At 40.1% G+C, this 27,159-nt stretch overlaps 2 protein-coding genes across 2 annotated transcripts in view; both read right to left on the bottom strand.

Annotated features, from left to right (window-relative positions):
• Nucleotides 1-352, bottom strand: part of LOC134336184 (retinoic acid-induced protein 1) — an 82,748-nt gene extending 82,396 nt beyond the window's left edge. Inside the window, exon 1 of the mRNA XM_063018890.1 lies at nt 300-352. The gene's annotated coding sequence lies outside the window, so the exon portion shown is untranslated. The remainder of the gene's footprint in view (nt 1-299) is intronic.
• Nucleotides 353-18,441: 18,089 nt separating this feature from the next.
• fam20ca (FAM20C golgi associated secretory pathway kinase a) overlaps nt 18,442-27,159 on the bottom strand; it is a 60,664-nt gene continuing 51,946 nt past the window's right edge. Inside the window, exons 5-10 of the mRNA XM_063018879.1 lie at nt 24,815-24,930; nt 23,159-23,339; nt 22,070-22,179; nt 20,429-20,510; nt 20,028-20,087; nt 18,442-18,768 (exon numbers count right to left, since the gene is read on the bottom strand). Of these exons, the coding sequence (XP_062874949.1) occupies nt 18,522-18,768; nt 20,028-20,087; nt 20,429-20,510; nt 22,070-22,179; nt 23,159-23,339; nt 24,815-24,930 (796 nt within the window). The 3' untranslated portion in view covers nt 18,442-18,521. The remainder of the gene's footprint in view (nt 18,769-20,027; nt 20,088-20,428; nt 20,511-22,069; nt 22,180-23,158; nt 23,340-24,814; nt 24,931-27,159) is intronic.

Raw genomic sequence — 27,159 nt, 5'->3', positions numbered from 1 at the left:
CATCCTTGACAGCACACACATCATGACCTGGCATCAAATCATATACAGTCCCAGCAAGTCCTGAGCTCAAGACTTCAAACCGCATTCTAAGCCCCAGCCTGGAATAAGAGGTCCTTTTATACTTATTTCAGACCCACTATAATTAAAGGAAGCTGATCCTGGACCGTTCTCCAGTAACGCACACGCCCCCCCGTATCACGAGCATCCGTGATGCCCGTGGTCCCTGCATTCCCTGCATCCAGCCTACCATAAAAACCTGGCTGGAAGTCCTCTGATTAATAAAGAAAGCGAACGCTTACCTGCAGTCGTACCCGGGACAGATGCCACTCCTGCGAGCACCTCCTGCAAGGCGAAAAATGGCAGCAGATATTTCCTGTCAATGCCAGACTCCTCTCTCCGCTTCTCTCTCTCTCACTCTGTGGCTATCTCACTTTCCTTGCTTGCTGTCGCTGCCATGTTTAGAGCGAGGCAGGAGAAGGGGGTGTGTCGGATGGGTTGGGGGGGTGCTGTTTGTGGGGGGAAAAGAGGGACAGAGATAGGGAGAGAGAGACGGGAGGGAGAGGGACTCTGGGGATAAGAAAGCAATTAGTAGGCAGCCCTTACTTTCACACTGAATGTATAATGGAATTGGCTGGTTGGGTGGGGGGGGCAGAGCAGTGTCCATGTGTGTGTGTGTGTGTGTGTGTGTGTGTGTATGTCACAGAAGGGGATGTTCAGAAGGGGAGAGGAGTGTGGCTGCGATAGCGAGAGGTAGGGCATCAGTCAAGACGGTCGGCCACCCACCCCTACGCTGTCAACTGGAGAGAGAGGGGTAGAGACACACTCAGTATGAGGGACGCCGTTTCAGACAACCTCACGTGTTAGGTTCAGAAACGGTGTTACATCCTAAGCGTGTGTGTGTGTTTGTGTTTGTTTGGATACGGTAAGCAACCTGGTCAGGATAATAGTTGAGAATATAATTCACCATCTAGGGCATTTTGGAAAATGAAAGGGGTCAACTGAGGACACCAGCTGTAGAAACGATTGCAGTATAAGGAATGTGTACGCCATTAAAGCATGTTTTAATCCCTTTGTGGGGACAAAAATGCCGCCACGATTCCATAAATATATTAGCATTCTGACCTTGCCGGGACAGATGGATAAATCCTTCGAGGAAAGACAAAAAAAGAACCAAAACACTGAGGTTAGGGTTAGGGTTTGGGTTAGGGTTAGGGTTTGGGTTAGGGTTAGATATAAGAGAGCATTGGCAACAGGGATAGTCGTACAAGAGAGTGTGTGTATGTGTGTTCGGGATTGTGTAGGTGTGCCTGTGTCCTTGATTGTGCCATGAATGAAAATGAGGAGGCAGAAAACAGAAGCCTGACGTTCCTTCTTACAGCTTACATCAACTGTAAGCTTTTACTCCCTAATTTTATTATTTCTTAATATATTAAAAAGACTATACGAGTAGGTGGCTTGTTTGGGGTACATATTGGGTCCTCATTATATCCTACGGTCAATCATATACATGGCATTTTAAGCAGCACACACACACACACACACACACCAATGTCTCTGACCCCGTATAACCCCCAAAACACTCATTAACATTAATGTTCCTTAGTATACATGGTACTCAGAAAGCACGTTCCCACCAATGGTGCCAGTGCCGATTCTGGTGCTGGTTCCAAAATCGGTTCCTGAACAGTTCTGTGCCTTTACACTGCAAAACAGGTTCTCGGACAGAAAAATCGGTCCCGTTCTAGCCCCATGATCTGTGACGCAGGCGGCCGATGGGTGGGGTGGCGGGGTTCCTAGCGTCACCATAGCAACGTTGTTTATCCGCCTTTCCGCCATCCAAAACTAAAAGCACGAGAGACGCAGCAAAAACGTCAGTAATGGATCGTACTTGGGATATGGCACCTCTCGTGCACGTAAATAGAAATCACAAAAAAGTGCACGCCGAGGTCACGTTATTTGACGGACACAGATGTCGGTGGAACTCCGTACACAATCAAAACAGACGAAGCAAACAAAAGAACTTGCCTTTTGTCTATGACAATCCCTTTGTCTCGCACACAGATGCTAAAAAAGTTGCACAAGAAAAGCATGTTCGTGTTGTTTAGAGTGTCTTCAGACTTCTGTTTCTGGATGATGGAATGCCCACGTCCACATAAATAATGTTACGATTGCATGTCTAAGATGAATCATTAAATAGGATGCATGCGTAGATAACAAAGAACACATTATGAACACTAGGGGGAGCTTCACTACACACTACACGTGGATTTCTAGGCTAAAGGCTAAGGCTATGCTAATGCTATGCTAAATTCTAACTGCTAACTAAAGCTTGGAAACACTCTTTAGGATATATAAAGTATCCAAAACCTTAACTAGACTAAACTAAGAATAATAGTTTCTAAGCTAAGCTAATATCGAACAAAGACACAAGAGACAAGGCACTATGGGGAAACTAGGACCAGGGCAAGGACATGAACTATGACAACAATAAGATTATTGCGCTATGACAAGGTACAAGGATCGCAATCTTGATGGGCTAAAACAAGGAACTCAAGGTTATACTAAAGCTAGGCTAAAACAAGGAACTCAAGGTTATACTAAAGCTAGGCTAAAACAAGGATCTTAAAGTTATACTAAAGCTAGGCTATAACAAGGAACAAGGATCTTAAAGTTATACTAAAGCTAGGCTATAACAAGGAACAAGGATCTTAAAGTTATACTTTGGCTCGGCCAGAAGAAGGATCTCTAGGTTATACTAAAGCTAGGCTAAAACAAGGTACAAGGATCTTAAAGTTATACTAAAGCTAGGCTATAACAAGGAACACAGATCTCAAAGTTATACTAAAGCTAGGCTATAACAAGGTACAAGGATCTCGAAGTTATACTAAAGCTAGGCTAAAACAAGGTACAAGGATCTCAGGGTTATACTAAAGCTAGGCTAAAACAAGGTACAAGGACCTCAAAGTTATACTCTGGCTAGGCTAGAACAAGGATCTCAAGGTTATACTAAAGCTAGGCTAAAACAAGGTACAAGGATCTTAAAGTTATACTAAAGCTAGGCTAAAACAAGGATCTCAAGGTTATACTAAAGCTAGGCTAAAACAAGGTACAATGATCTCAACGTTATACTAAAGCTAGGCTATAACAAGGTACAAGGAGTTTAAAGTTATATTAAATCTAGGCTAAAACAAGGATCTAAAGGTTATACTAAAGCTAGGCTAAAAAAGGGTACAATGATCTCAACGTTATACTAAAGCTAGGCTGTATCAAGGTACAAGGAGTTTAAAGTTATATTAAATCTAGGCTAAAACAAGGATCTCAAAGTTATACTAAAGCTAGGCTATAAAACGGTACAAGGAGTTTAAAGTTATATTAAAGCTAGGCTAAAACAAGGATCTCAAGGTTATACTAAAGCTAGGCTATAACAAGATACAAGGACCTCAAAGTTATACTCTGGCTAGGCTAGAACAAGGATCTCAAGGTTATACAAAAGCTAGGCTATAACAAGGTACAAGGATCTTAGTCATACTAGGGCTAGGCTATAACAAGGTACAAGGATCTCAAAGTTATACTAAAGCTAGGCTAAACAAGGAACAAGGATTTCAAGGTTATACTAGGGCTAGGCTAGTACAGAAAAACCCAAGGCTAGACTATAGCTAGGCTATAACAAGGCACAATGAATTTATCATAACTTCAACAAGGGTTGGGTTGGAGTTGGTTATAGTTTTGGTTCTGTTCAGCCTAGCCTAGCCTAGCCTCTGCAACCTAACAGCCCTCAAACACAACACAGAACAAGAGTAACTTATACACTGGGTAATCATTAAAACACAAGGGACAACTGGTGATCATGAACATAAAGGCGAATCAGTAGGCAGGGGCGGGGACAAGGGGGCTTGTAGCATAAACACAAACATTCGGTCCATGTGCTCCCAGAACTGAGGGGGCGTGGCACATAAACAAAACCTTGAAATCCTGTGTTCCAGGAGCCAGACGAGGCCTCTGAAACCAGTGTAATGTGGGTGTACCAGACCAGAAACCTTTTAGAGAACTAATGCTGGTCTGGGTGTTTTGTTTGGAACATCACTCCATATGGCTGTTGTAGGTGGCCTCACCTGATCATGAGCTCCTTGGACATTTCAAAAGCCTGTATAGATGATTTACAAGTGCAAAGGGATAAAAGCACAATAATAATGAGGTCACTGTAACAGGACTGGATGTGCCTTGCTACTAAAGTGAAAGATGACTAGAACCCAAGTGCAAATGTTTTACCCAAGGTAGAACAATATTGTGGCTAAAAAGCTACTAACCAACAAAAGGGATGATCGCACAATAAATAAGGTAGCCAAAATAACTGAAAAAAAACCCGAACAAAATTGAAAGACGCAAAACATCTACAACCTCCAATGGAGAGAGTGGATAAAACTGGGATAGTGCAGAAATATGAACTGTATGTGACAATATGACAGGCCTCTTGCGACAAGCCAGCTCTTCGAAAAAGGAAATATAGGGAACTTTTAGCACCAACTGGCGCACCCTGCGCATAACATGGATTTATGAGAGGGATCCGCTCCGGAAAAGGGAGGTCACACCTCAATCATAAGGCTCAAAACGTTGCAACATCGGGGGGTAGCTGGTATCACACCTAACCGAAGTGGCCCAGTATCACGGCTTCAGAATAATGCAACTGTCCCAATGATAGAGCTGACAAATTTGAGAGGAAGAAACCGTGATATATAGAAGAACTTCCACCTGGAGCGAATTAACACTCACAAGGTGCCACATCAATCATCTGGCCAAAATAGAGATGCAAAAGGTCACCACTGCTGGCTTATAGGAGAACTAAAATAAGTTGTTGTGCCTTAGTTTTGTCGATTCACATAAAGTAAAAATGGTTTCTGGGAAAAAAAAGCATAAGAATATGTCTGGAAATTAAGGGCACTACTGAATGTTGTAGTGACACAGTAGTTTCATGAGTCACCAGCAGGCAGAGCCTGTAATAAACCAGCTGAATCCAGGCTGCCCTGGCACTTCAGCACTCATAATCAATGAAAAGCAAAGAGATGTGTGTGTATATGCTGGATGCCCAATGTTGCCATAGAGACAAGGCAAGGACAGTGGTCAGCAGTCGGCGGACGTTACTGGAGTAGATAAAATGCTTATAAAGGGCTGGGATATATCACAGCGTATGCATTTGTAAACGGAAATAGAATGTAACACATAGGTGGGCTGGCTTGTTTACATTTTATCAGCTCCACTTACCATATAGAAGCACTTTGTAGTTCTACAATTACTGACTGTAGTCTATCTGTTTTTCTACATACTTTTTTAACCTGCTTTCACCCTGTTTTTCACCACAGAGCAGGTATTATTTAGGTGGTGGATCATTCTCAGCACTGCACTGACAATGACATGGCGGTGGTGTGTTAGTGTGTGTTGTGCTGGTATGAGTGGATCAGACACAGCAGCGCTGCTGGAGTTTTCAAATACCTGTTAGACACTCCTACCTAGTTGGTCCACCTTGTAGATGGAAAGTCAGAGACGATCGCTCATCTATTGCTGCTGTTTGAGTTGGTCATCTTCAAGACCTTCATCAGTGGTCACAGGACGCTGCCTACTGGGCGCTGTTGGCTGGATATATTTGGTTGGTGGACTATTCTCAGTCCAGCAGTGACAGTGAGGTGTCTTATCCACTCATACCAGCACAACACACACTAACACACCACCACCATGTCAGTGTCACTGCAGTGCTGAGAATGACCCACCACCCAAATAATACCTACTCTGTAATGGTCCTGGGAGAGTCCTGACCATGGAAGAACAGCATGAAAGGGTGCTAACAAAGCAGATGGACTACAGTCAGTAATTGTAGAACTACAAAGTGCTTCTATATGGTAAGTGAAGGTAGAAACAAGGAGGTGGATTTAATGTTATGGCTGATTGGTGTATATCGAAGTGCATTCTATTACTGGTGGAGGGAAAACAGCTGAACCTCCACTTTTACTTTAAGATTTACAGTTTAACTGAGGTAAAATGTTGACCATTCAAGGAGTACTTCTTATGTAGAATGTTTCTAAGCTTTGGGACAGACAAGATTATGATTCTGGTCTGTATGGACCTTAAAGTCCAAACACATCGAACCGGACACCAATGACCTGTTGAGTAAACAAACATAGCTAATTCCACTATGACTTGCCACCACTAATACTACAACATTATTAGTTATGCTATAGGCTAGCCAAATTGCTATTTATACTAAAATACCACATCTGTAATACCCTTCTTCCTCGGCCTTTGTCCCGTTCGGTTGCGGGGTCGGCTCTCGGCGGATCATGATCTGCATTGATTTGGCACAATTTTTTTATTTTTTTATTTGTATTTTTTTTTTACCCCTTTTTCTCCCCTTTTTAGCGCATCCAATTGTTCAATTAGCATCGTGCTTCCTCTCTGTCTATGCCGAACCCTGCCCTGACGGAGGTGATTGAAGCTAACCCGTATCCCCTCCGAAACACGAGCAGCAGCCAGATGCATCTTTGCCACCCACACATTGACGAGTTTGGCGCCACCTAGCGTTGCATGCGGAGAGACACACCCTAAGGGCACCCTCTCCCATCTCTGTGTAAGCGCCTCCAATCAGCCGGCAGAGAACGCAATCGCATTCTGACAGAGAGAGACCCACATCCGGTTCTTTGTCCCACCCCCCACATGAGCAACCGGCCAATCGTTGCTCATATAGCCACTCAGCTTCGAACCGGTAAAGCAAGGCTGGATTCGATACCACGTTCTCAGATTCCAGCCCTGGTTGCAGCGCGTTTCTTTTAACCGCTGCGCCACCTGAGCGGCTGATTTGGCACAATTTTTACGCCAGATGCCCTTCCTGATACAACCCTCCCTATTATATCCGGGCTTGGGACCGGCACAACAATGCACTGGTTTGTGCATCTAGCGGCTAGGTATCTATAAGACAATTCAGTGTTTCCAATTAGCCTGGTGGCATGTTTTTGGACTGTGGGAGGAAACCAGAGCACCCGGAGGAAACCCACACGGACACGGGGAGGACATGCAAACTCCACACAGAAAGGACCCGGACCGCCCCGCCTGGGGATCGAACCCAGGACCTTCTTGCTGTGAGGCGACAGTGCTACCCACTTAGCTACCGTGCCGCCCTTGTAATACCACTGCCCTGCCCTGCCAATTTTAAACCGTTCTTTCTCCCAACACTGTCCCAATGCTTGGTAATTAGCTCATGAGCTAATTAGGGAGTGTTAGCAAACTTGGAAAGTCACAGGATTAGAATTGATTAACCCTTGGAGGACAGAATTTCATTATGCAGTAACTGCTCCATCTAGTGTTGGTCAACATTCGATATCACATGAAATTTAATTTAACATTAACCTAATGTAAATGTCACAAACTAACCAGTTTTGCTAAAATGATTAATTTATCATATAAATATAAAAAATGGTTAAAGACGAATAGTTATGCATGACTGCCTACAGTCGATTAGCATTTTAGCATTCAAGTCAAAAAAGCTTATGGTGCCATCTTGTGGTCCTTCTTTAACACTTGAATATACACCGATCATGCGTAGCATTAAAAACCATATAGAAGCACTTTGTAGTTCTACAATTACTGACTGTAGTCCATCTGTTTCTCTGCATGCTTTGATAACCCCCTTTTGTGCTGTTCTTCAATGGTCAGGACTCTCCCAGGACCACCACAGAGTAGGTATTATTTAGGTGGTGGATCATTCTCAGCACTGCAGTGACATTGACATGGTGGTGGTGTGTTAGTATGTGTTGTGCTGGTATGAGTGAATACGACACAGCAGCACTGATCGAGTTTTTAAACACCTCAGTGTCACTGCTGGACTGAGAATAGTCCACCAACCAAAACATCCAGCCAACAGCGCCTCGTCGGCAGCGTCCTGTGACCACTGATGAAGGTCTAGAAGATGACCGACTCAAACAGCAGCAATAGATGAGCGATCGTCTCTGACTTTACATCTACAAGGTGGACCAACTGGGTAGGAGTGTCTAATAGAGTGGACAGTGAGTGGACACGGTATTTAAAAACTCCAGCAGCGCTGCTGTGTCTGATCCACTCATACCAGCACAACACACACTAACACACCACCACCATGTCAGTGTCACTGCAGTGCTGAGAATGATCCACCACCTAAATAATACCTGCTCTGTAGTGGTCCTGACCATTGAAGAACAGGGTGAAAAAAGTATGTAGAGAAACAGATGGACTACAGTCAGTAATTGTAGAACTACAAAGTGCTTCTATATGGTAAGTGGAGGTGATAAAATGGACAGTGAGTGTAGAAACAAGGAGGTGGTTTAATATTATGGCTGGTCAGTGTATAAGGTGTTGTAAGCTGTTGAGGTTGAGGTCAGGGCTCTGTGCAGGTTATATCAAATCATTATTTGTTATTCTGGAATGAAAAGTGTAGACACAAAGTTGAAAGCGTATAGTTTATTTTATATTACTGGTTCAGGCACACCCAATAATAAGTAAAGGTGTCCAAATAAGTTTAGTATAGTAGTAGAGTAGTAGTAAAATTAGTATTATAGTAGTAAAATTTCCTGTATTCCCTGTAAATGCTTCAGCTTCAGCACATCTGTGTTAAGTAATACTAGCTTCTTAGAGCAGTTTGGGCAAACTATGACCTATTTATTCTCTTTATTAGCATTGGGTTAGGATCTGGTGACTGGGAGGGCCATTTATATTGACTGAAGTCATTGTTATATTCATGATACAGAAGGTGAATGATCATGTGAACATGATCAGCAACAATATTCAATAATCTCAACATTTGTAAAGTGTACCAAACATCACGACTGTCTTAATTTTACACATTAGAATTTCTAGAATATTAAATGTCTGCAGATGTGAAGTATTAATGACAGCCAGGTAAGCTGATGTGACCCTTTAAGTGCACATCATGTTGCATTAGGTTTTGAATGTGTAGTGTAAGGGTTTAACTAGAGCAGTTGACTTTGTACACTTTGTACAAACGTAACCAGTGAAAAAGACATGAAAATAAAATTAAAAGAGCATTAATTCCCAGTTTTGCATACATTATTTTATCGATAATAAACTATAAGAATAAACTATAATAAACTAGTTAGACTGTTGTGCCATCTAGTGTTCAAAAGTATGTATTGCAAACTCACGATGAAGTAAAATGTAATATATATATATACGTATATATACAGTATATACACATATATACATATACATATACACACACACACACACACAGTGGTGCTCAAAAAAATAGCAGTTCAACATCATTAACCTAAATAATCACTGTTTTTAGTAGAAGTGATATTTCTACATAGCAAAAAATTTGCTTGAAAGTGTAGTAGAGTAATGAAAACGAAACAAACCCAACAATTAGAACATGCATGCCGCTCATTCTGAGTAATCGAAGCATTGATTGAAAGGGGGTTGTTCAAAATAATAGCAGTGAGGATTTCAATTGGTGAAGTCAATCATTCTGCAGAAGAACGGGTGTCAATTTTGGCCCTTATTTAAGGTAGGAGGGTGGCAAATGTTGCACAGGTTGGTCATAATGCATTTCCTTCTGAAATACTGGGTAAAATGGGTTGTTCCAGACATTGTTCTGATGAACAGTGTACTTCGATAAAAAATTTTAATGTAGAGGGAAAAACATACAGAGAAGTGCAGCAAATTATTGGCTGCTCAGCTTAAATGATCTCAAATGCTTTGAAGTGACAACCAAAACCTGAAGGACACAGAATGAAGCATGGAACTACTATTCGATTGGATCAAAGAATAGCCAAAATGGCAAAGGTTCACCCAATGATCACCTCGAGAAAGATCAAGGAACATCTGAAGTTACCAGTGAGTACAGAAGATGATTAAGTGAAGCCAATTTACCAGCAAGAACTCCTTGCCAAGTCCTGTTAAGAAAAAGACACGTCCTGAATGGGTTAATATTTGCCAAGGAACACATTGACTGGTCCAAAGAGAAATGGTTCAACATTTTGTGGACTGATGAAAGCAAAATTGTTCTTTTTGGGTCTAGTGGTCGTAGACAGTATGTCAGACCCCTGAGCACTGAATTCAAGCCACAGTACACTGTGAAGACAGTAAAGCATGGTGGTACAAAATTATGATATGGGGATGTTTTTCATACCATGGTGTTACGCCTATTTATCGCATACGACGGATCATGGATCAGTTGAAATATATCAGAATACTTGATGAGATCATGTTGCCCTATGTCGAAGAAGAAATGTCCATCATGTTTCAACATGACAATGACCCAAAACATTTTGGTTACAGACAAACAAGATTGAGGTAATATAGTGGCCAGCCCAATCCCATAGAGAACTGGTGGGCTGATATCTGAAATGAGTTTTTTGCGGCAAAACCCAAAAATGCAGAAGAACTGTGAAATGTAGTCTAATTATCCTGGACTGGAATACCTGTTCACAGGTGCCAGAAGTTGGTCGAGCCCATGCAACACAGATCTCGGAAACAATTGTCATATTGCTCTAAAACAACTTCAATAGCTTTAAAAGTATTTGTCATTTTGCTCTAGAACAAAGTGTATTTTATCAAGTGTAACACACATTACATACTACAGTACAACTCTTTTACTGACACTTTTACCCTTTATTACAAAATAAAAACAGATTTTTTTGATAACTTCAATAGCTTTTAAAGTATTCGTCATATTGCTCTAAAACAAGTTGTATTTTATCAAGTGTAACCCACATTACACTCTACAACTCCTAAACTGACACTTTTACTGTGTTTTACATGATAAATAGATTTTTTTTATCCATAACTTCAATAGCATTTGAAGTATTCAGCATATCAATAACTTAAATATAATTTAAGATATTCAGCACATCTATAACATCAATAGCTTTAAAAATTTGCATCAAATTGCTCCAAAACAAGCTGTATTTTATCAAGAGTAACCCACATTACACACTACAACTCCTAAACCGACACTTGCACTGTGTTTTACATTTACATTTTCAGCATTTAGCAGACGCTTTTATCGAAAGCGACTTACACAATGAGCAATTGAGGGTTAAGGGCCTTGCTCAGGGACCCAACAGTGGCAACTAGGTGGTGGCGGGGCTTGAACCGGCAACCTTCTGTTTACTAGTCCAGTACTTTAACCACTGAGCTATCACTGGCCCTACATGATAAAAAAAGTTTTTTTATCCATAACTTCAATAGTACTCAGCATGTCAATAACTTCAATAGCTTTTAAAATATGCATCCAATTGCTTCAAAACAAGTTATATTTTATCAAGTGTAACCCACATTACACACTAAAACTCCTAAACTGACACTTTTACCCTGTTTTACATGATAAACATTGATTTTTTATCCATAACTTCAATAGCATTTAAAGTATTCAGCATATCAATAACTTCAATAGCTTTTAAAATATGCATCAAATTGCTCCAAAACACTTTTACCCTGTTTTACATAAGAGTTGTAGTATATAATGTGGGTTACACTTGATACAATACACCTTGTTTAGGAGCACGTGTGTAAGGTTTAGGACAGTCAATGTATAGAGTCAATGTCAGTCAAATAACTGAAAACTGACTAAATTTGTATAGTAGCAGGACAGTGCTAGGCTAACCATTAAAAGGTGTAATTAGTGTAATTATTAAGAAAGGTAATGTAACACAGTGGTAAACATGCCTCTGTCCCAACAATTTCAGTATGCTGCAGGCATTCAATTCAAAATGTGCTTAGGGTTACAAATACAATTAAGTTGGTCAGTAAAAACACTGGAAATATAAATATATACAGTGGCAAGAAAAAGTGCAGCTCAGCGTTGTGTACGAAGAGACACACCCTGAGAGCACTCTTTTCTCATCTTTGTGCAGGCGCCATCAATCAGCCAGCAGAGGTCGTAATTGCACCAGTCATGAGAGAGAGAGACCCCATCCGGCTTAATCCCACCCATTTCTGAACAATAGGCCAATCGTCGTTCATGTGGCCACCCAGCCTTAGTCGTCAGGCAGAGCGATACGATGTATTCGAGATTCCAGCTCTGGTTCCAGCATGTGTTTTTACCGCTGCGCCACCTGAGTGGCCTGGAAATATTTTCTTTATACTTTTGTCAGTTAAAAATACAGATTCTTGTAATTACTGCATCTTACAACATGAGGTAATCTTTTACTCCAACTTTTTATTGACTAAAATTAGTTTTAGTTGACTATTGCATGTTTTTCAACTAAAAACTAAAGCTAATAGTAAGAAATGTTATTAAAAAGTGAAAATACAGTAGACCCTGGACTTATGAATTTAATTGGTTCTGAAGGGCTGTTCTTAAGTCAAAATGTTCGTTAGTTAATCATGTTAATAGTTAGAAATCATGTAAATAGAATTAATCCGTGCCAGACCTCCCAAACCCCCCCTTACCTAACCTAATGTCTTTAATAGTCTTTTTTTGTTATAAATACAAGTATATTTTCCCTTAAACCTTAAATTATGTAATAGATATTCCTGTAATAAACAATAATAAACAACAATACACAGTAGTACTGTACATAAAACGACACACATCACATTTTAGTACAGTACGTGTGCTGTACTATACACCATAATAAATTTCCTTCTTTTTTTTTAATAAAATGTATCTACCAGAAACAACAATAACTCATATTTCTGTATTATCTCCTTCTTTATTGCAATAGTATTGTATTTTGTAGGTGTAATTGCACGAAAGAAAGAATACTTTACTCAGCCGATTTCCTTCTTCTCTCTCACTCACTGTCCCCTCTGTCTGATACACCGTGACAGCTACTGGCAGGAGTAATTATACATCAAATAGTGATTTTTTTTTTTCTTCTCAACACTGCGCTTCCTCTGCACCTTCTTTGGGGACATTTTAATATAGAATTTTACAAAATATAAAGAAAACACCGGAAAAACACCGTCCACTGTCCAAATGTTTGCTCAATAGTTCATGACATCACGTGTTTCGCGAATTTCTGTTCGTAATCCGAAGTTTTTCGTACGTTAAGTAGAAAAAGATCGTTCGTAACCCAAAATGTTCATATAGAAAAACGGTCGTAACCCAAGGGTCTACTGTATTATGTATTTATTTAAAAAAATCAAAAAAACAAACTATAACTATAATTAAGACTGGAGTTAGCTGTGTTAGAAGTCTTTAACTTTTGGAGTTGCTAGTGCAGCGTAAACACAAACAATCAACAACTTCATTTCCTTTATTGCACACATTATAATTGCAAACAAGTCTTCACAGTAACAATGCATATAAGACAAGGACAAAAAATGAAGCGTCCTGGCTGTTAACAACAACAGCTTGGTTTGATGTCGAATATTTATAGATATGTACAAACACGCTATGAAAACACAGGGATATATTCCATCCAGCCCAACATCCAGAAGCCTGTCGCGATCTCATAATCCCACGGCTTAGTAGTAGGGTCCAAATCTCCAGGTTTTAATCTTCATTTGTGATAAATCCCAAAACATTACATGATCTCTAGCATTGCACAGGCACTGAATTTACCCTGGTAATTCTTCGTCCAAGGTTTTGTAGCTCCATGACTAAAATATACTGTTTTATTTCCACAAATGCATCTTTCTTAGATGTTAATAAATAATATAACAATAAAAAAAGAACACAAGTGCATGTAGTATGTTTAAATGATTGAAATACAAATACATGAATGAAGTTTGGCATGTTGTACTTTGGCCACCTTTTTTAAGCTGGGTATGATTTGTACAGCAGATGTTTTTAATCCAAACATGATATTGCTGGTGTGTGTTTGTTAAACCATTTAGGAAAACCCACCTTCAGCTTTTTATAACCAGCTGCAGCACCACAGATTTATGTAGTAAATGTCATTTTAAACCCAGTTGAGTATGCTTCTTTAATTACTAAACAATAATCATATAAGTGTGTTGTTGGTTTAAATAAAAACTGACCAATGATCAATGAGTCTTGACTGCCCAACAATCTGACGTTGGTTTGTGGCTCGTCCCTACTTGGACCACCAGTGAGCACCCCTTGCGTTTTTAAAGATACCTCAACCCAGTCCTGTGGTCCATAACAATTTCATTTAGGTCTGTATGCAGGTCATGTCTGAAGCATTTAACAAATGCAGTACAAGTAACTACCATCAGCCCAACACTTCGTCTATCGTATTGCCAGACGGAGAAGTGTGATTCGTCCAGTGGTGGCATGCTTTACACCACTGCATACGATGCTTTGCATTGCGCTTGGTGATATAAGGCTTGGATGCAGCTGCTCGACCATGGAAACCCATTCCATGAAGCTCTACACACTGTTCTTGAGCTAATCTGAAGGTCACATGAAGTTTGGAGGTCGATTGACTCTACAGAAAGTTGGCGACCTCTGCGCACTATGCGCCTTAGCATCAGCTGACCCCGCTCTGTGATTTTACGTGGCTACCACTTCGTGGCTGAGTTGCTGTCATTCCCAATCGCTTCCACTTTATTATAATACCAATGACATTTGACTGTGGAATATTTAGTAGCAAGGAATTTCACGACTGGAATTGTTGCACAGGTGGCATCCTATCACAGTACCACGCTGGAATTTACTGAGCTCCTGAGCGCAACCCATCCTTTCACAGATGTTTGTAGAAGCAGTCTGCATGCCTAGGTGCTTGGTTTTATACACCTGTGGCCATGGAAGTGACTGGAACACCTGAATTCAATGATTTGGATGGGTGAGCGAATACTTTTGACAATAGAGTGTATGTCCAACAAGCTCATGACATGGCGTCCACATACTTTTGAGCAGACAGTAAACATGTTTTGCTTAGTAACTTCTATATGGAAAAATAACCCAAATTTAAATGGAAAAAGGAACAGGACGATTTCTGATTGCACGATATATTGCACCAGAAAAAGATGCATGATTAATAAGTTAATAGAGCTTTGTGTTCGAGTGTGCCAAACCTTTCCCGCTGGGAAAACAGGTGCATTCAGCATGGTGTTGGAGACGGGAGGCAGAGCTCAAACAGAAACACCAATTAGTGTCATTCTGCACTTCTTCATAAAGTTCCCACCAAGAGTGCACATTTGAATAACCCAAAATTACACAGTCACTCCACCAGTGAATAACTCTAAATGAGACAGGAAGGAAGTGCAAAGTTCCCGAAGTGGAAAAAGAACGTTTCGTGGTTGGATTTTATGGTGTCTATTTATTAAGGATGGCAAATCAGTTCTAGACAGTCATGGCAGGAGAAGCACTACTTTGCAGTACTTACCTTTCTTAAAGCTTAAATACACCTTTGTGTTAGAAGCAGGAAAAATGGACAAGCGTAAGGATTTGAGTCCAAATTGCTAGACAAAAGGGTCAGAGCATCTCCAAAACTGCAGCTCTTGTGGGGTGTTCCCGGTCTGCAGTGGTCAGTATCTATCAAAAGTGGTCCAAGGAAGGAATAGTGGTAAACCGGTGACGGGGTCATGGGCGGCCAAGGCTCATTGATGCACATGAAGAGCGAAGGCTGGCCCGTGTGGTCCGATCCAACAGACGAGCTACTGTAGCTCAGATTGCTGAAGAAGTTAATGCTGGTTCTGATAGAATGGTGCCAGAAAAAGGGGGACCAACACAATATTAGGAAGGTGGTCATAATGTTATGCCTAATCGGTGTATGTCCTTTAGCTTAAGGTCTTACAAAATGATTGACAGTTATAAATACTTTTTATGTTGTGTTTTAATTGACATAAAGGAAGTGTTCTCCTGTCTATTCAAGTATTCTCTCTAATACAAATATCAGCAGCCTCTGTTTAAGGAGATTGGCATCAAGCCAAATTTCAGATCTGTTGTTTTTAGATATCAATTAAAAGGATGAGAAGGATATGTAGAAGAAACCCTGGTTCACCAGTTTAGTTTGTCCCAAAACGAGCTAATTTTCAGATTCAAGGCATTGAACCTTAACCCTAACCCTAACTCTAACCCTAACCCTAGAGTGACCCCAAAGCTTTGAGGTCCATTTAACAAGACAGAATAAAATTACCTAACGTCACACATTAAACACAAAATTCTGCTCTTTACATTTGAAGACCTCCATGGTTTGTCTTTGGACTGTCTTGGAGAACTTCTACATCCCTAAGTTCCTCTGGTGGCAGGTTCCTCTCTATGCCTTTCACTAGATTCTACTCAATTGGTGCAGATCTTTCAGTGTTGTTGCTCCTAAGCTCTCAGTTGGACATGATGCTTATAATCAATAAAAATATGACCCAAGGTCATCACTTTGTTTCAGGAGATCTACTTTTCCAACATAGGCATCAATCCGAACTTCAAATCTGTTGTTTTTAGATAGTCATGCACACTGGTTCACCAGTTCAATTAGCTAACATTAACTGCAAATTTCTGCTCTTTACATTTGAAGACCTCCATGGTTTGGCCCCGGATTATCTTGGAGAACTTCTACATCCTTAAGTTCCTGTTTGCTCTCTAAGGTTCTCTGATGGCAGGTTCCTCTCTATGCCTTTCACTAGACTCTACTCAATGGGTGGCAGATCATTCAGTGCTGTTGCTCTGGAACTCTCTACCTCAATCTCTGCACGACTGGTCTACTGGTTATTATTATCATTAATAGCTAAAGTTCACAAATAGTCAATGATAAACCAGGTATTTTTTATCAGCATGTCCTGATCTGATAATGACCATAGGTGTCACTGTTGAGTCTCCTGATATTTGTGAACGGGTATATTGAAGAAACCATGGTTCACCAGTTTAATTAGCTAACATCACACAGTAAGTACAAATTTCTGTTTTTTACATTTGAAGACCTCCATGGTTTGGCTTTGGACTGTCTTGGAGAACTTCTACATACCTAAGTTCCTCTGGTGGCAGGTTCCTCTCTACACCTTTTACTAGATTCTACTCAATGGGTGGCAGATCTTTTAGTGCTGTTGCTCCTAAGCTCTGGAACTATCTGCCTCAATCTTCACAGACAGACGATGATAAACTACCTGTAGGTAGTTTTTATTAGCAATGTTGTGATCTGATAATGACAGTAGGTGTCACTGTTGAGTCTCCTGATATTTGTGAACGACTGATTCAGTTGGACATGATGCTTATAATCAATAAGAATATGACTCAAGGTCATCACTTTGTTCCAGGAGATCTACTTTTCCAACACAGGCATCAATCCGAACTTCAAATCTGTTGATTTTAGATAGTAATGCAAAGGATGGGATGGGTATGTTGAAGAAACCATGGTTCAAGAGTTTAGTTAGCTAACATCACACATTAAATACACATTTCTGCTCTTTACATTTGAAGACCTCCATGGTTTTGGCCCCAGATTGTCTTGGAGAACGTCTACATCCTTAAGTTCCTATTTGCCTTCTAAGATCCTCTGATGGCAGGGCACATTTGGCTACCCACAATTTGGCTACCTACAAAATGATTGACAGGCATAAATACGTTTTGTGTTTTAGTTGACGTCATTGAAGACCTCCATTGTTTGGCCCCGGACTGTCTTTGAGAACTACATCTCTAAGTTCCTCTGGTGGTAGGTCCCTCTCTATGCCTTTCACTAGACTCTACTCAATGGGTGGCAGATCTTTCAATGCTGTTGCTCCTAAGCTCTGGAACTCTCTGCCTCAATCTCTGCATGACTGTTCTACTGTTTCTTCTTTTAAGTCTCTTCCTCTTCTGTATAGCGACCTTGAGATTATTAAAATAAAACGCATTATTATGATTAGCCAAAGTTCACAGATACATGATGATAAGAAACCACGTAGAAGAAACCATGGGTTGCCAGTTTAGTTTGTCCCAAATGAGCTCTTTTTCAGATTCAAGGCATTGCATTTTGAGTGACCCCAGAGCTTTAAGGTCCATTTCAAACGACCTGAACCTTTAGTATGTAGAAGTTGTGGGTTTCCAGTTTAGTTTGTCCCAAAGGAGCCCAGTTTCTAATTTGATGTGGACGCAAATCTATGATGTTTGTTTTACATGACAGAATTGAATTAGTGTGTTTTAGTGTGAATTAGTTGAGTTCTGATCTCACAACCTTCTGATTGGTAGTTTAGAGGCTTGGCCATCAAGCCACAACTGCCCCACAGGAATGCATGACCTTTTAATCCTAACCTAGGATGAATCTAGGACATACGAGTCACCAGGACCCATTGCCAGCACCTTGCTGTACATGTTGGGCCAATTTTGTCCCTTTGTGTCCCATTTATAAACAAAAATAAATCTAATTTACATACCGTCATTAACCATATCAGAAAATGTGTCGTTACAAAACAGTATGTGCTGTTGCAAGCTTTAAAAACAGAAAACACAACCCCAGGTGCTCATGGGCACCAATAAAAGCAAACAAGAAACTTGTCCTTTCTACGTCTAGTCTAAATCTCATGTATGTTTAAGCGCCCATGTCCGCTGAGTACCATTTTCGAGGGATTAACCTTGGGTCTCTGGGAATTCACTGAATTCAAAGATGCATCTCAAGCGCTCTCAGGTGCCCGAGGATGATTTGTATGTCTGGGCTCCACTACCTCGCCCCGGGGTTCTGGCGAGGCTCAATGTCGTTCTCCACTATGGCGCTGTAGCCCTCCTTCTCTACACAATTGGCCAGCACGTTGAGGGCCATCCGAAGACGACGGTCCAGAGCCTGCAGGTGTGGCCTGATGAGAATGGGGGAAAGGTAGTCATGCAGAAGAGACTCCTCCATCAGCGAACTTAGTTTGTATTCCTCTTTAGCTAAAAGCTGAAGTCGCAGGTAGGTGGACTTTCTCACCCTGGAAGAGCAGGAGAAAAAGAGTGAAGTCATGGAGAGTATAAGAAACAGGTCCAAGAACTGTCTACAGTCAAGCAAGCTTTCTATCATCAGGAGCTTTGAGGCTGCCAAGCAAGAAAGAAGCTTCTGCTCCAGGTTTGTTGCTGGTCAGATAGAAAAACGCAGGAGCAGTAGCTTCTTACTTGAACCTCCCTTCCCCTAAAGTCAAAGAACCATCACCGAACATCCATGCTGCAGTAATAATCACTCAGATCTGAACATTATATGACATTTTACTGTGTCTCTGTAGGATTTCCTCTATTGCATAACCGAGAAGGTAAAGGTTCCCCCAAGGTTCATGAAGTAGAGTCTCTCCAAGGTATTGCTAAGTAATACTAAATCCTTTAATGGTTTCTTTTTTTAATCTAGACTACAAAGGGGTGACTAAATAGGTCTACTTACACTATTTAGACAAACGTATTGAGACACCTTCTAATTTTTAAATTCATGTGGCATGATATGTCATGAAGTCCATGACATCATATCCTAACGAGGAAAAAAAATCAGCCCCACAACATTACAGATCTTCTTCCATTCTTAATGGGTACCTTAATCTGGTATTTTTTTAATGCCAAACCCACTGTGTTTGCTGCCAAAAAGTTCAATTTCTATTTCATCCAGGCATAGAACATGGTTCCAGTCATACAAGCAAACTTCAGGTGCTTACGTTTATGGTTAGATGACAGGAAATTATATTTTAATGGTAATTTTGGAGATTAGGTGACCAGAGATGGTATTTTTTTTCTTTCTGTAACTCTGCAACCGCGATCCTTGCACTGTGTGTGTGTGTGGTGGCTGGGTAAAAGGGTAAAAGTAACTTGGGTCCTCGTCTAGGCAAGTGTGTCACTGTTCCAATTAATTGAAACTTTTAATCATGAATCTGTAGATGTAGATGGTATCTAGTTGGAAGTTCCTAGCTGACCCTGGTAAACTCTGGTCAAAAAAAAGAAACAAATAAAAAACTAAAAACAAAAAAATTATATATATATATATATATATATATATATATATATATATATATATATATATATATATATATATATATATATATCTTCAGTTACCTCTTTGTTTCTAAGAATATAAAGGGTGCCAGTCATTTTGTAAAATAATAACTTACGTTTAATTTTAAATAATTGTTTTCTGAATAAAATGTTTTAAATAGAATTTTTCTGTTTTTGTGACCATGCAAATAGGGCAAAACATTGAGACAAATAGCCTTACCTGCAGCACTGGATCAAAGGCACCAAGATGGACATTTCATCATGTGAGTGTTTCCCGAACCTAAGGGGTGTTAGAGAAACCTCATCAGTATGTGATGAAAGGGTGGCTTACTATAACTTTAGACTTAGAATCTCACTGCACTATGGATATATATATAATTACATTTATATAATATAAATGTAATAAATATATTATAGTAAAACACCTTTATTTATTGTACTTTTTCTAATGGCCATGGCGAATGCTTACTTGTCACACTACACAGATTTTAGTAGATCTAGTGAAATAGCAGATAGTGTAGATGTCAGAAATCATCCTGTTTAAGAGATAAGTACCAGTCCACTGCCTACCAACATTCATATCGGGTCTGTTTACTTGCTGGCTACTGTTTGATGGCTTACCCTCTGCCATTGTCTAGATGGATGATGAATGTCTCATTTCCAAACTTCTCAAAAGTCTCGTAATGGTGACGGTCCATGTTGCCTGACAGAAGAACAAGAAAAGTGAATGACATACACAGACAGTTAGAATAATGTAATGTTTTGGTTTAAAAGCAACAAATTGCTGGTACTACAAATCTAATTAAAAGCAACAACCTGCTGGTACTACAAACCAGAGATGGGGACTCGAGTCTGCGTACACTGCATACACTGCGACTTCAGACTCGACTCGGACTCATTTCAAATGACTTCGATTCATGACTCGCAAAAAAATGACTCATAAACAACAAGAGTCTCTTTTATTAAAGATGAATGAAACGTTGATCCGACATCATTCTGATCGTGTCATTTTCTGCTCTCTAATAACGCTCCGGCCGCCTTAACCCGCAACGCACGCAATGGATAAATGTTCCAGCCAGCTTCCGGCGTAGTGATACAGCGTCGCTCCTTAATCCCTACACAGTTTGAAGTTCACTTCATTTGAACATTTTCATTACCTTAGGATTGGAATCTCACTTAAAATGGTGGAATACCCTACGTAGTGCACTTTACAGGAACAACTGGTGTGAATGGAACGCTCCTACAGAATTGGCGCTAATGGTTGAAAGAACCGCTTTCAGACCTTCTGATTGTAATCATTAGTAAGAAATGCTGTTATCTGCATTTATTCAGTTTGCATCACACAGATGATTGTCAATGAAACGCTTGATTGGCTTTCTAACGAGTTCGTGTTTTACTTCACAACCGGGAAAAGTTTGGAGGTTTTTATCTGAGCACAGATTTACAAAATAACGGATTATATTCCTAATGGGACAACACACGGTTATACATTTAATAGCATCTGAAAGAACATAAGCTAAGGTAAGCAGTGGTTATGATTTTTTTTTGCAGTGTTTTGGATTTTGGTCGCTGTACTGTGATTTATCGTGCGCTTTTGTTTTGCAATGAAAACAAAACATATCAGTATAAGCTTTAAACTGGTACCTTCTTGTTATGGAAATTACATTCACTGGCACAATGACTAGGAAAGTAAAAGCACTAGGTAAACCAACAAAATACAGTCGCTAATCTGTTGTTGTTTTTTATCTGAACATACAGATTATTTATTTATTTCTATGCTACATTTCCAATATATGTTTTGTGTAGATTATATTGACTCGTGACTTGACTCACACTCTAGCCTAAAGACTTGTGACTTGACTCGGACTCGTATTTTGTGACTTATGAACATCTCTGCTACAAACCCAGTGATAAGCAACACATGCTGGTACTACAAACCCAATTATAAGCATTATAATTATAAGTTGCTGGTATTCCAAAAAAGTTGGGACAAGGGCATGTGTACCATTGTTGTTCCTCCCATTTGATTAGGGTTTTTCTATAGTTCCGCTGGTTGTTTGGATTCATCAAACTGGATACACCTCTGATAACACATGCTATGGACTCTGGTCATATTGTTTGTATTTTAGCTTTTCTGAACATACGTATCTCTTTATAATTAAACGACAATTAATCACCTAGTTCAAACTGCTTTTTTAAATCGTCAAGCTGTACAGACATTATAATGTTTTGAATGCATTTTTAAACAGCCCGAACACTCACCCATAAGAAAGTCAAAGATGGTCATGTCCATGATATCCAGCAAACGAGTGCCACGGTCGTAGGGCGGAGTCTGTTTTACCTCATCACAATAATCTGGATCCACCTCCCACCTAAAAACAACAGACAAATAGATTTTATATTATGGCACATCATGCATTTCAATTTACTCATTAAAACTGTAGGATACTTATAAATACATTTTCATAAAATACAACGTATCACAACATTTACATTTGACAATGTTCAGCTAAAATTCCAACAAAACAGTGAACAGTGGTGTTGTTTTTTTTGTTTTTTTTTACAAATATCTGTCGTAACCAACAAAGCTATTTAATTAACCATAATTTAATGTTAAAAATGTTTTAAGTAATAAAGTATACATATCAGAGAAAACACAACCTAGGCCATCAAGCATGGTTACTAGCTAGTTTTAGCAAGTAATATGCCTTATCTTGTAGCTTGAAATGTTCCGGATCTAATAAGGGTGAAAGAGCTGATTTAAGCAGGCGCATATCTGTACATACCTGAGCAAGTATTATTAATACTTCTGGTTCCAGCGTGTGTTTTTACCGCTGCGCCACCTTCTTAACCCAATTTCAATCAAACGTCTGACTACTAATAGCAAGGTAAACAAATCTTAGTTTTTTTTTTACTTTAAAGCTGGTCTCAATTATTGTATTTTGCTTAGATTTATAATTTAAAAATGCTGATGAACTACAGAAAAAACCCAATTCCTTTGCATAGATTTGCTTATTTTGCTTACAGATAAAACACTAAGTTTTCTCCGTCCTAAATGCAGAATTTAAAGGTTTAATGTCATTCGAGTCACATATAGAAAGGAATTTGTAAGAAATGTGTACCCTTGCAGATCTGTCGACTCAGTCAGCGGCTTTATGCTGAGTTTAAAAATGTCTTGGCCCATCTAACTAAAAAAATATTATCCCAGAGAGGACTGCCTATTGTTTCAGGGCAGCTATTCTAAGTTCAGATTTTTGCTGATGAAGGACTCCTGCTGTAAGTTTAATGAACGTAAGAGTCGGCGTACGTTGACCTCAGATCCAGTGAAAGAAAAATGTAAAGAAGCCTTACTCAGCTTTCTTGCGCTTATGATAGGAGCGGCGCCAGGGGTTCCTCCAGGTCTTGCGCTTGGCGAGGGTCAGGTCAGGGAGGAAGGCGGCCAGGGAGCCCTCGATCTGGTCAGGCTTGCCACACAGGGCGTGCTCGGTGGAGCAGTAGTAGGAGCACTCGCCGTAGAAGCAGATGTTGTTGGCTGTGGGAAAGGTGAAAGGAGTGGAGTTTAGTTTGGCACAGGAGGATTAAGTCTGCCTAATGCTAAGTTCACACTTCAGGAGTCTTTTAATTTGTTGTGGTTTTCACACTACACGACTGATAGGTGATAGGGGGTCACACAATAATACACCATCTACAACCAGGAGGAGCTGTATTATGGTTTGCCGTGGACGATAAGGTCACAAATACTGTTAAGCTTGTGAGCATGCCGATATATTTTGGTAGAAACTATATTTTTCTGTAGCCATCCTCGCTGACGTTTACACTACTCCCCCTGGTTTTGATTGGCTGTAGTTTGACACCACAGTCAATGGCAATTACAACCTGATCACAGCACTTTTCACACTACATGATTTTAAATCGCTGACATGGCTAGATATTAAGCATCCTAGATATTGGAAGTCGCTCGGATCGAGTCCACACATAGTGATCGAGAGCCGATTTTCGAGCCCAGAGCGAACGCTGATTTTCTTCCGAGCTGGCGCACGTCAGCGAGCAAAAATCAGGGCTAAAATCGTGTACTATGAACTACGCATAAGTGAAGAACCTTTGTTTTTAGAAATCTGGGTGGCTGAAGATCCAGAAAGAGGGTCATCAGGGTCTCGCCAGGACCATTTACATGCCCAGTATCATTAAAATCTGACAATAATTAATCAAACTAAACCTAATTAAACTAAAATACTATTTAAAAAATGAAAAACGTCTTCTAAACCTATATATTTGTATGATATGTTTGATATTAGGGCTGTCGAAGTTAACGCGATAATAACGCATTAACGCAATCTCAATTTAACGCGATTAAGATAAATAGTGCCATTAACGCAAATTCTAGTTCATGTTGAGACTTGACTGGTAGAACAAACGTTTTAATGTCGGACATGTCACCGTTTTTCATTTGCGGTTTGTTAACAAAATGTAAAAGAGCGTCGTAGCATCTGCACTTGCATAATAAAGAAATAAATACACGCTATATTCACAAGTTGTCGGGAGCAGAACACTTTATTAACTTATTCTGTTACGGTAAAGAATACCGGACAGCTGAGTCAAGCACGTTGTCCATGAACTATGGAAGCCCCAAAGGGTCAAAACACACTCACTTCGTGTAGAAACGTCCATTAAACCATTGGATAGTATTACTACCTAGTATGTGAGTGAATAAACTCCCTTACAGTTTTCTCTTGTCCCAGCAGTTTTTAACATCAGTACATTTAGCATAAAATGTGTTCACCATTTTAATTGTAACATTTCACTTAAAAATCCTTGTTTTCTATAACATTTACACAGATTTTTTTTAATGCGATTAATCGCGATTAACTATATGAAATTCTGAGATTAATCGCGATTAAAAATTTTAATCGTTTGACAGCCCTATTTGATATACAATTTATATTTATTACATCCAATTGTATTTTAAATAAAAAATAATATAGAAATATGAACTAAGTAGTGACGTACCTGGGGAGATGAAGAACGTCCGCCAGAGCTTTTTGTCACGGGTCACGTCTCTAATCTCACGTGTCATATTCACTAGCCTGCCGGCCACCGGTGGAACCCGCCGGAAATCTAAAATTCTAAAACAGCAAAAAAAAAAAAAACATTATAAGCAATGGTTTAACACAATCATAATTATGATTAATTTGTTTAGAATTATTATAAAAATGCTGTTCAGCCCTATTCAGCTCTATATGAAAAAAAGAATTGATACCTTAGCTACTAAATCAACCAGTTAACCAAATTCAACTGACAACTGGGTGCAATTCCCCCAGCCAAAACCAGGCATGATTACTCCCAGAACTGTTAAATATAAACATACAGTGTGAAGCAGGTTAGAAGGTTCCAAAAGGTTCCAACTAAAGCGATGGTGAACCTTCACAGCAGTAGTCTTCCTACCAAAAGAGTACAACAGTGTTGGGCAGACAAAAATTGGCCACTGTGTCTGCTGGGAGGGGAAAAGACTGGGCTAAGTGGGTGGTGTCTTCAAACGCTGAATTGAGACCCTGCAATTCATTCAAGTGCAATTTAATGTATCCAATTAACCTGACTGCATGTCTTTGGACTGTGGGAGGAAACCGGAGCTCTTGAAGGAAGCCCAGGTGGACATGGGGAGAAAATGCAAACTGCACGTAGATGACACCCAGACCGCTCCACCTGGGAATCGAAGCCAGGACCTTCTTGCCACGAGGAGACAGTGCTACCCACCGAGTGCTACCCAATTATGGCAATTGTTGCTGCAAAGGGCAGCACAACCAGTTAGGTTTAGGGGGCAAATACTTTTCACATGAGTGATACAGGTTTTGGATAATTGTTTATCCTTAAGCTGCATTACACTGGAAAAAATAATTAGTTGGAAGATCTGAAACGTTTAAATGCGACGAATGAGCAGAGTAAAACAGAGTAAATCGGGCGAGGGGTGAATAGTTTTTCACAGCACTGCGTTCATTAAGCATTAGTAAAACAACACATTTAATAAACTAATTACACAGCAAATGGGCTCGAAACTTTCAAGTAATAAGCACACAAACCCTACAGAGCTCAGCGGATCCGTGGAAATGCCAAGTCGTTTCTTAATGTGTCTGCGCAGTGATTTAATAATTCTCTCCATCACTGACAGCAGCTGTCTCAGCATGGGAGCCCATTTATAACTCATCCGCTTTACGACGCCTCTACAGCGGCTAATTATCGACTTTTTGAACGCTCTGTGTGTTTGACCTTAGCTTTCAGTCACAAATTACTAGCTTACTAAAGCCTGATGAACTAAATTACGTTAAAAATGAGGTACAAATAATTTTTAATAAAACCTATAACAGATACGGAGACCCCACCTTTTTTCCAATTTCCCCCCGAATTTTCTACCCGTCAAGTCATATCCAATCACCCTGATTGCCTTACCCTTCACCTCTACCGATACAACCTGAGATGGGGACTCGAATCTGCACACACACAAGAGTAAACAACAAGAGTCCCTAGCATCAGCATGTGTTAACATTACTTATGTGTGACAATTATATATATATATATATACACCGATCAGCCATAACATTAAAATCACCTCCTTGTTTCTACCCTCACTGTGCTTATAGAAGCACTTTGTAGTTCTACAATTACTGACAGTAGTCCATCTGTTTCTCTGCATGCTTTGTTAGCCCTCTTTTGTGCTGTTCTTCAATGGTCAGGACCCCCACAGGACCGCCACAGAGCAGGTATTATTTAGGTGGTGGATCATTCTCAGCACTGCAGTGACACTGACATGGTGGTGGTGTGTTAGTGTGTATTGTGCCGGTATGAGTGGATCAGACACAGCAGCGCTGATGGAGTTTTTAAACACCTTACTGTCACTGATGGACAGAGAATAGTCCACCAACCAAAAACATCCAACCAACAGCGCCCCGTGGGCAGCGTCCTGTGACCACTGATGAAGGTCTAGAAGATGACCGACTCAAACAGCAGCAATAGATGAGCGATCGTCTCTGACTTTACATCTACAAGGTGGACTGACCAGGTAGGAGTGTCTAATAGAGTGGACAGTGAGTGGACACGGTATTTAAAAACTCCAGCAGCGCTGCTGTGTCTGATCCACTCATACCAGCACAACACACACTAACACACCACCACCATGTCAGTGTCACTGCAGTGCTGAGAATGATCCATGACCTAAATAATACCTGCACTGTGGTGGTCCTGTGGGGGTCCTGACCATTGAAGAACAGGGTGAAATCAGGCTAAAAAGTATGCAGAGAAACAGATGGACTACAGTCAGTAATTGTAGAACTACAAAGTGCTTCTATGTGAGTAAGTGGAGC

The sequence above is a fragment of the Trichomycterus rosablanca genome, chromosome 22 (genome assembly GCF_030014385.1).
Source record: "Trichomycterus rosablanca isolate fTriRos1 chromosome 22, fTriRos1.hap1, whole genome shotgun sequence".
NCBI classification, from domain to species: domain Eukaryota; kingdom Metazoa; phylum Chordata; class Actinopteri; order Siluriformes; family Trichomycteridae; genus Trichomycterus; species Trichomycterus rosablanca.
Note: the sequence above shows the minus strand (reverse complement) of the source record. Positions and strands in the feature narration are given on the sequence as shown.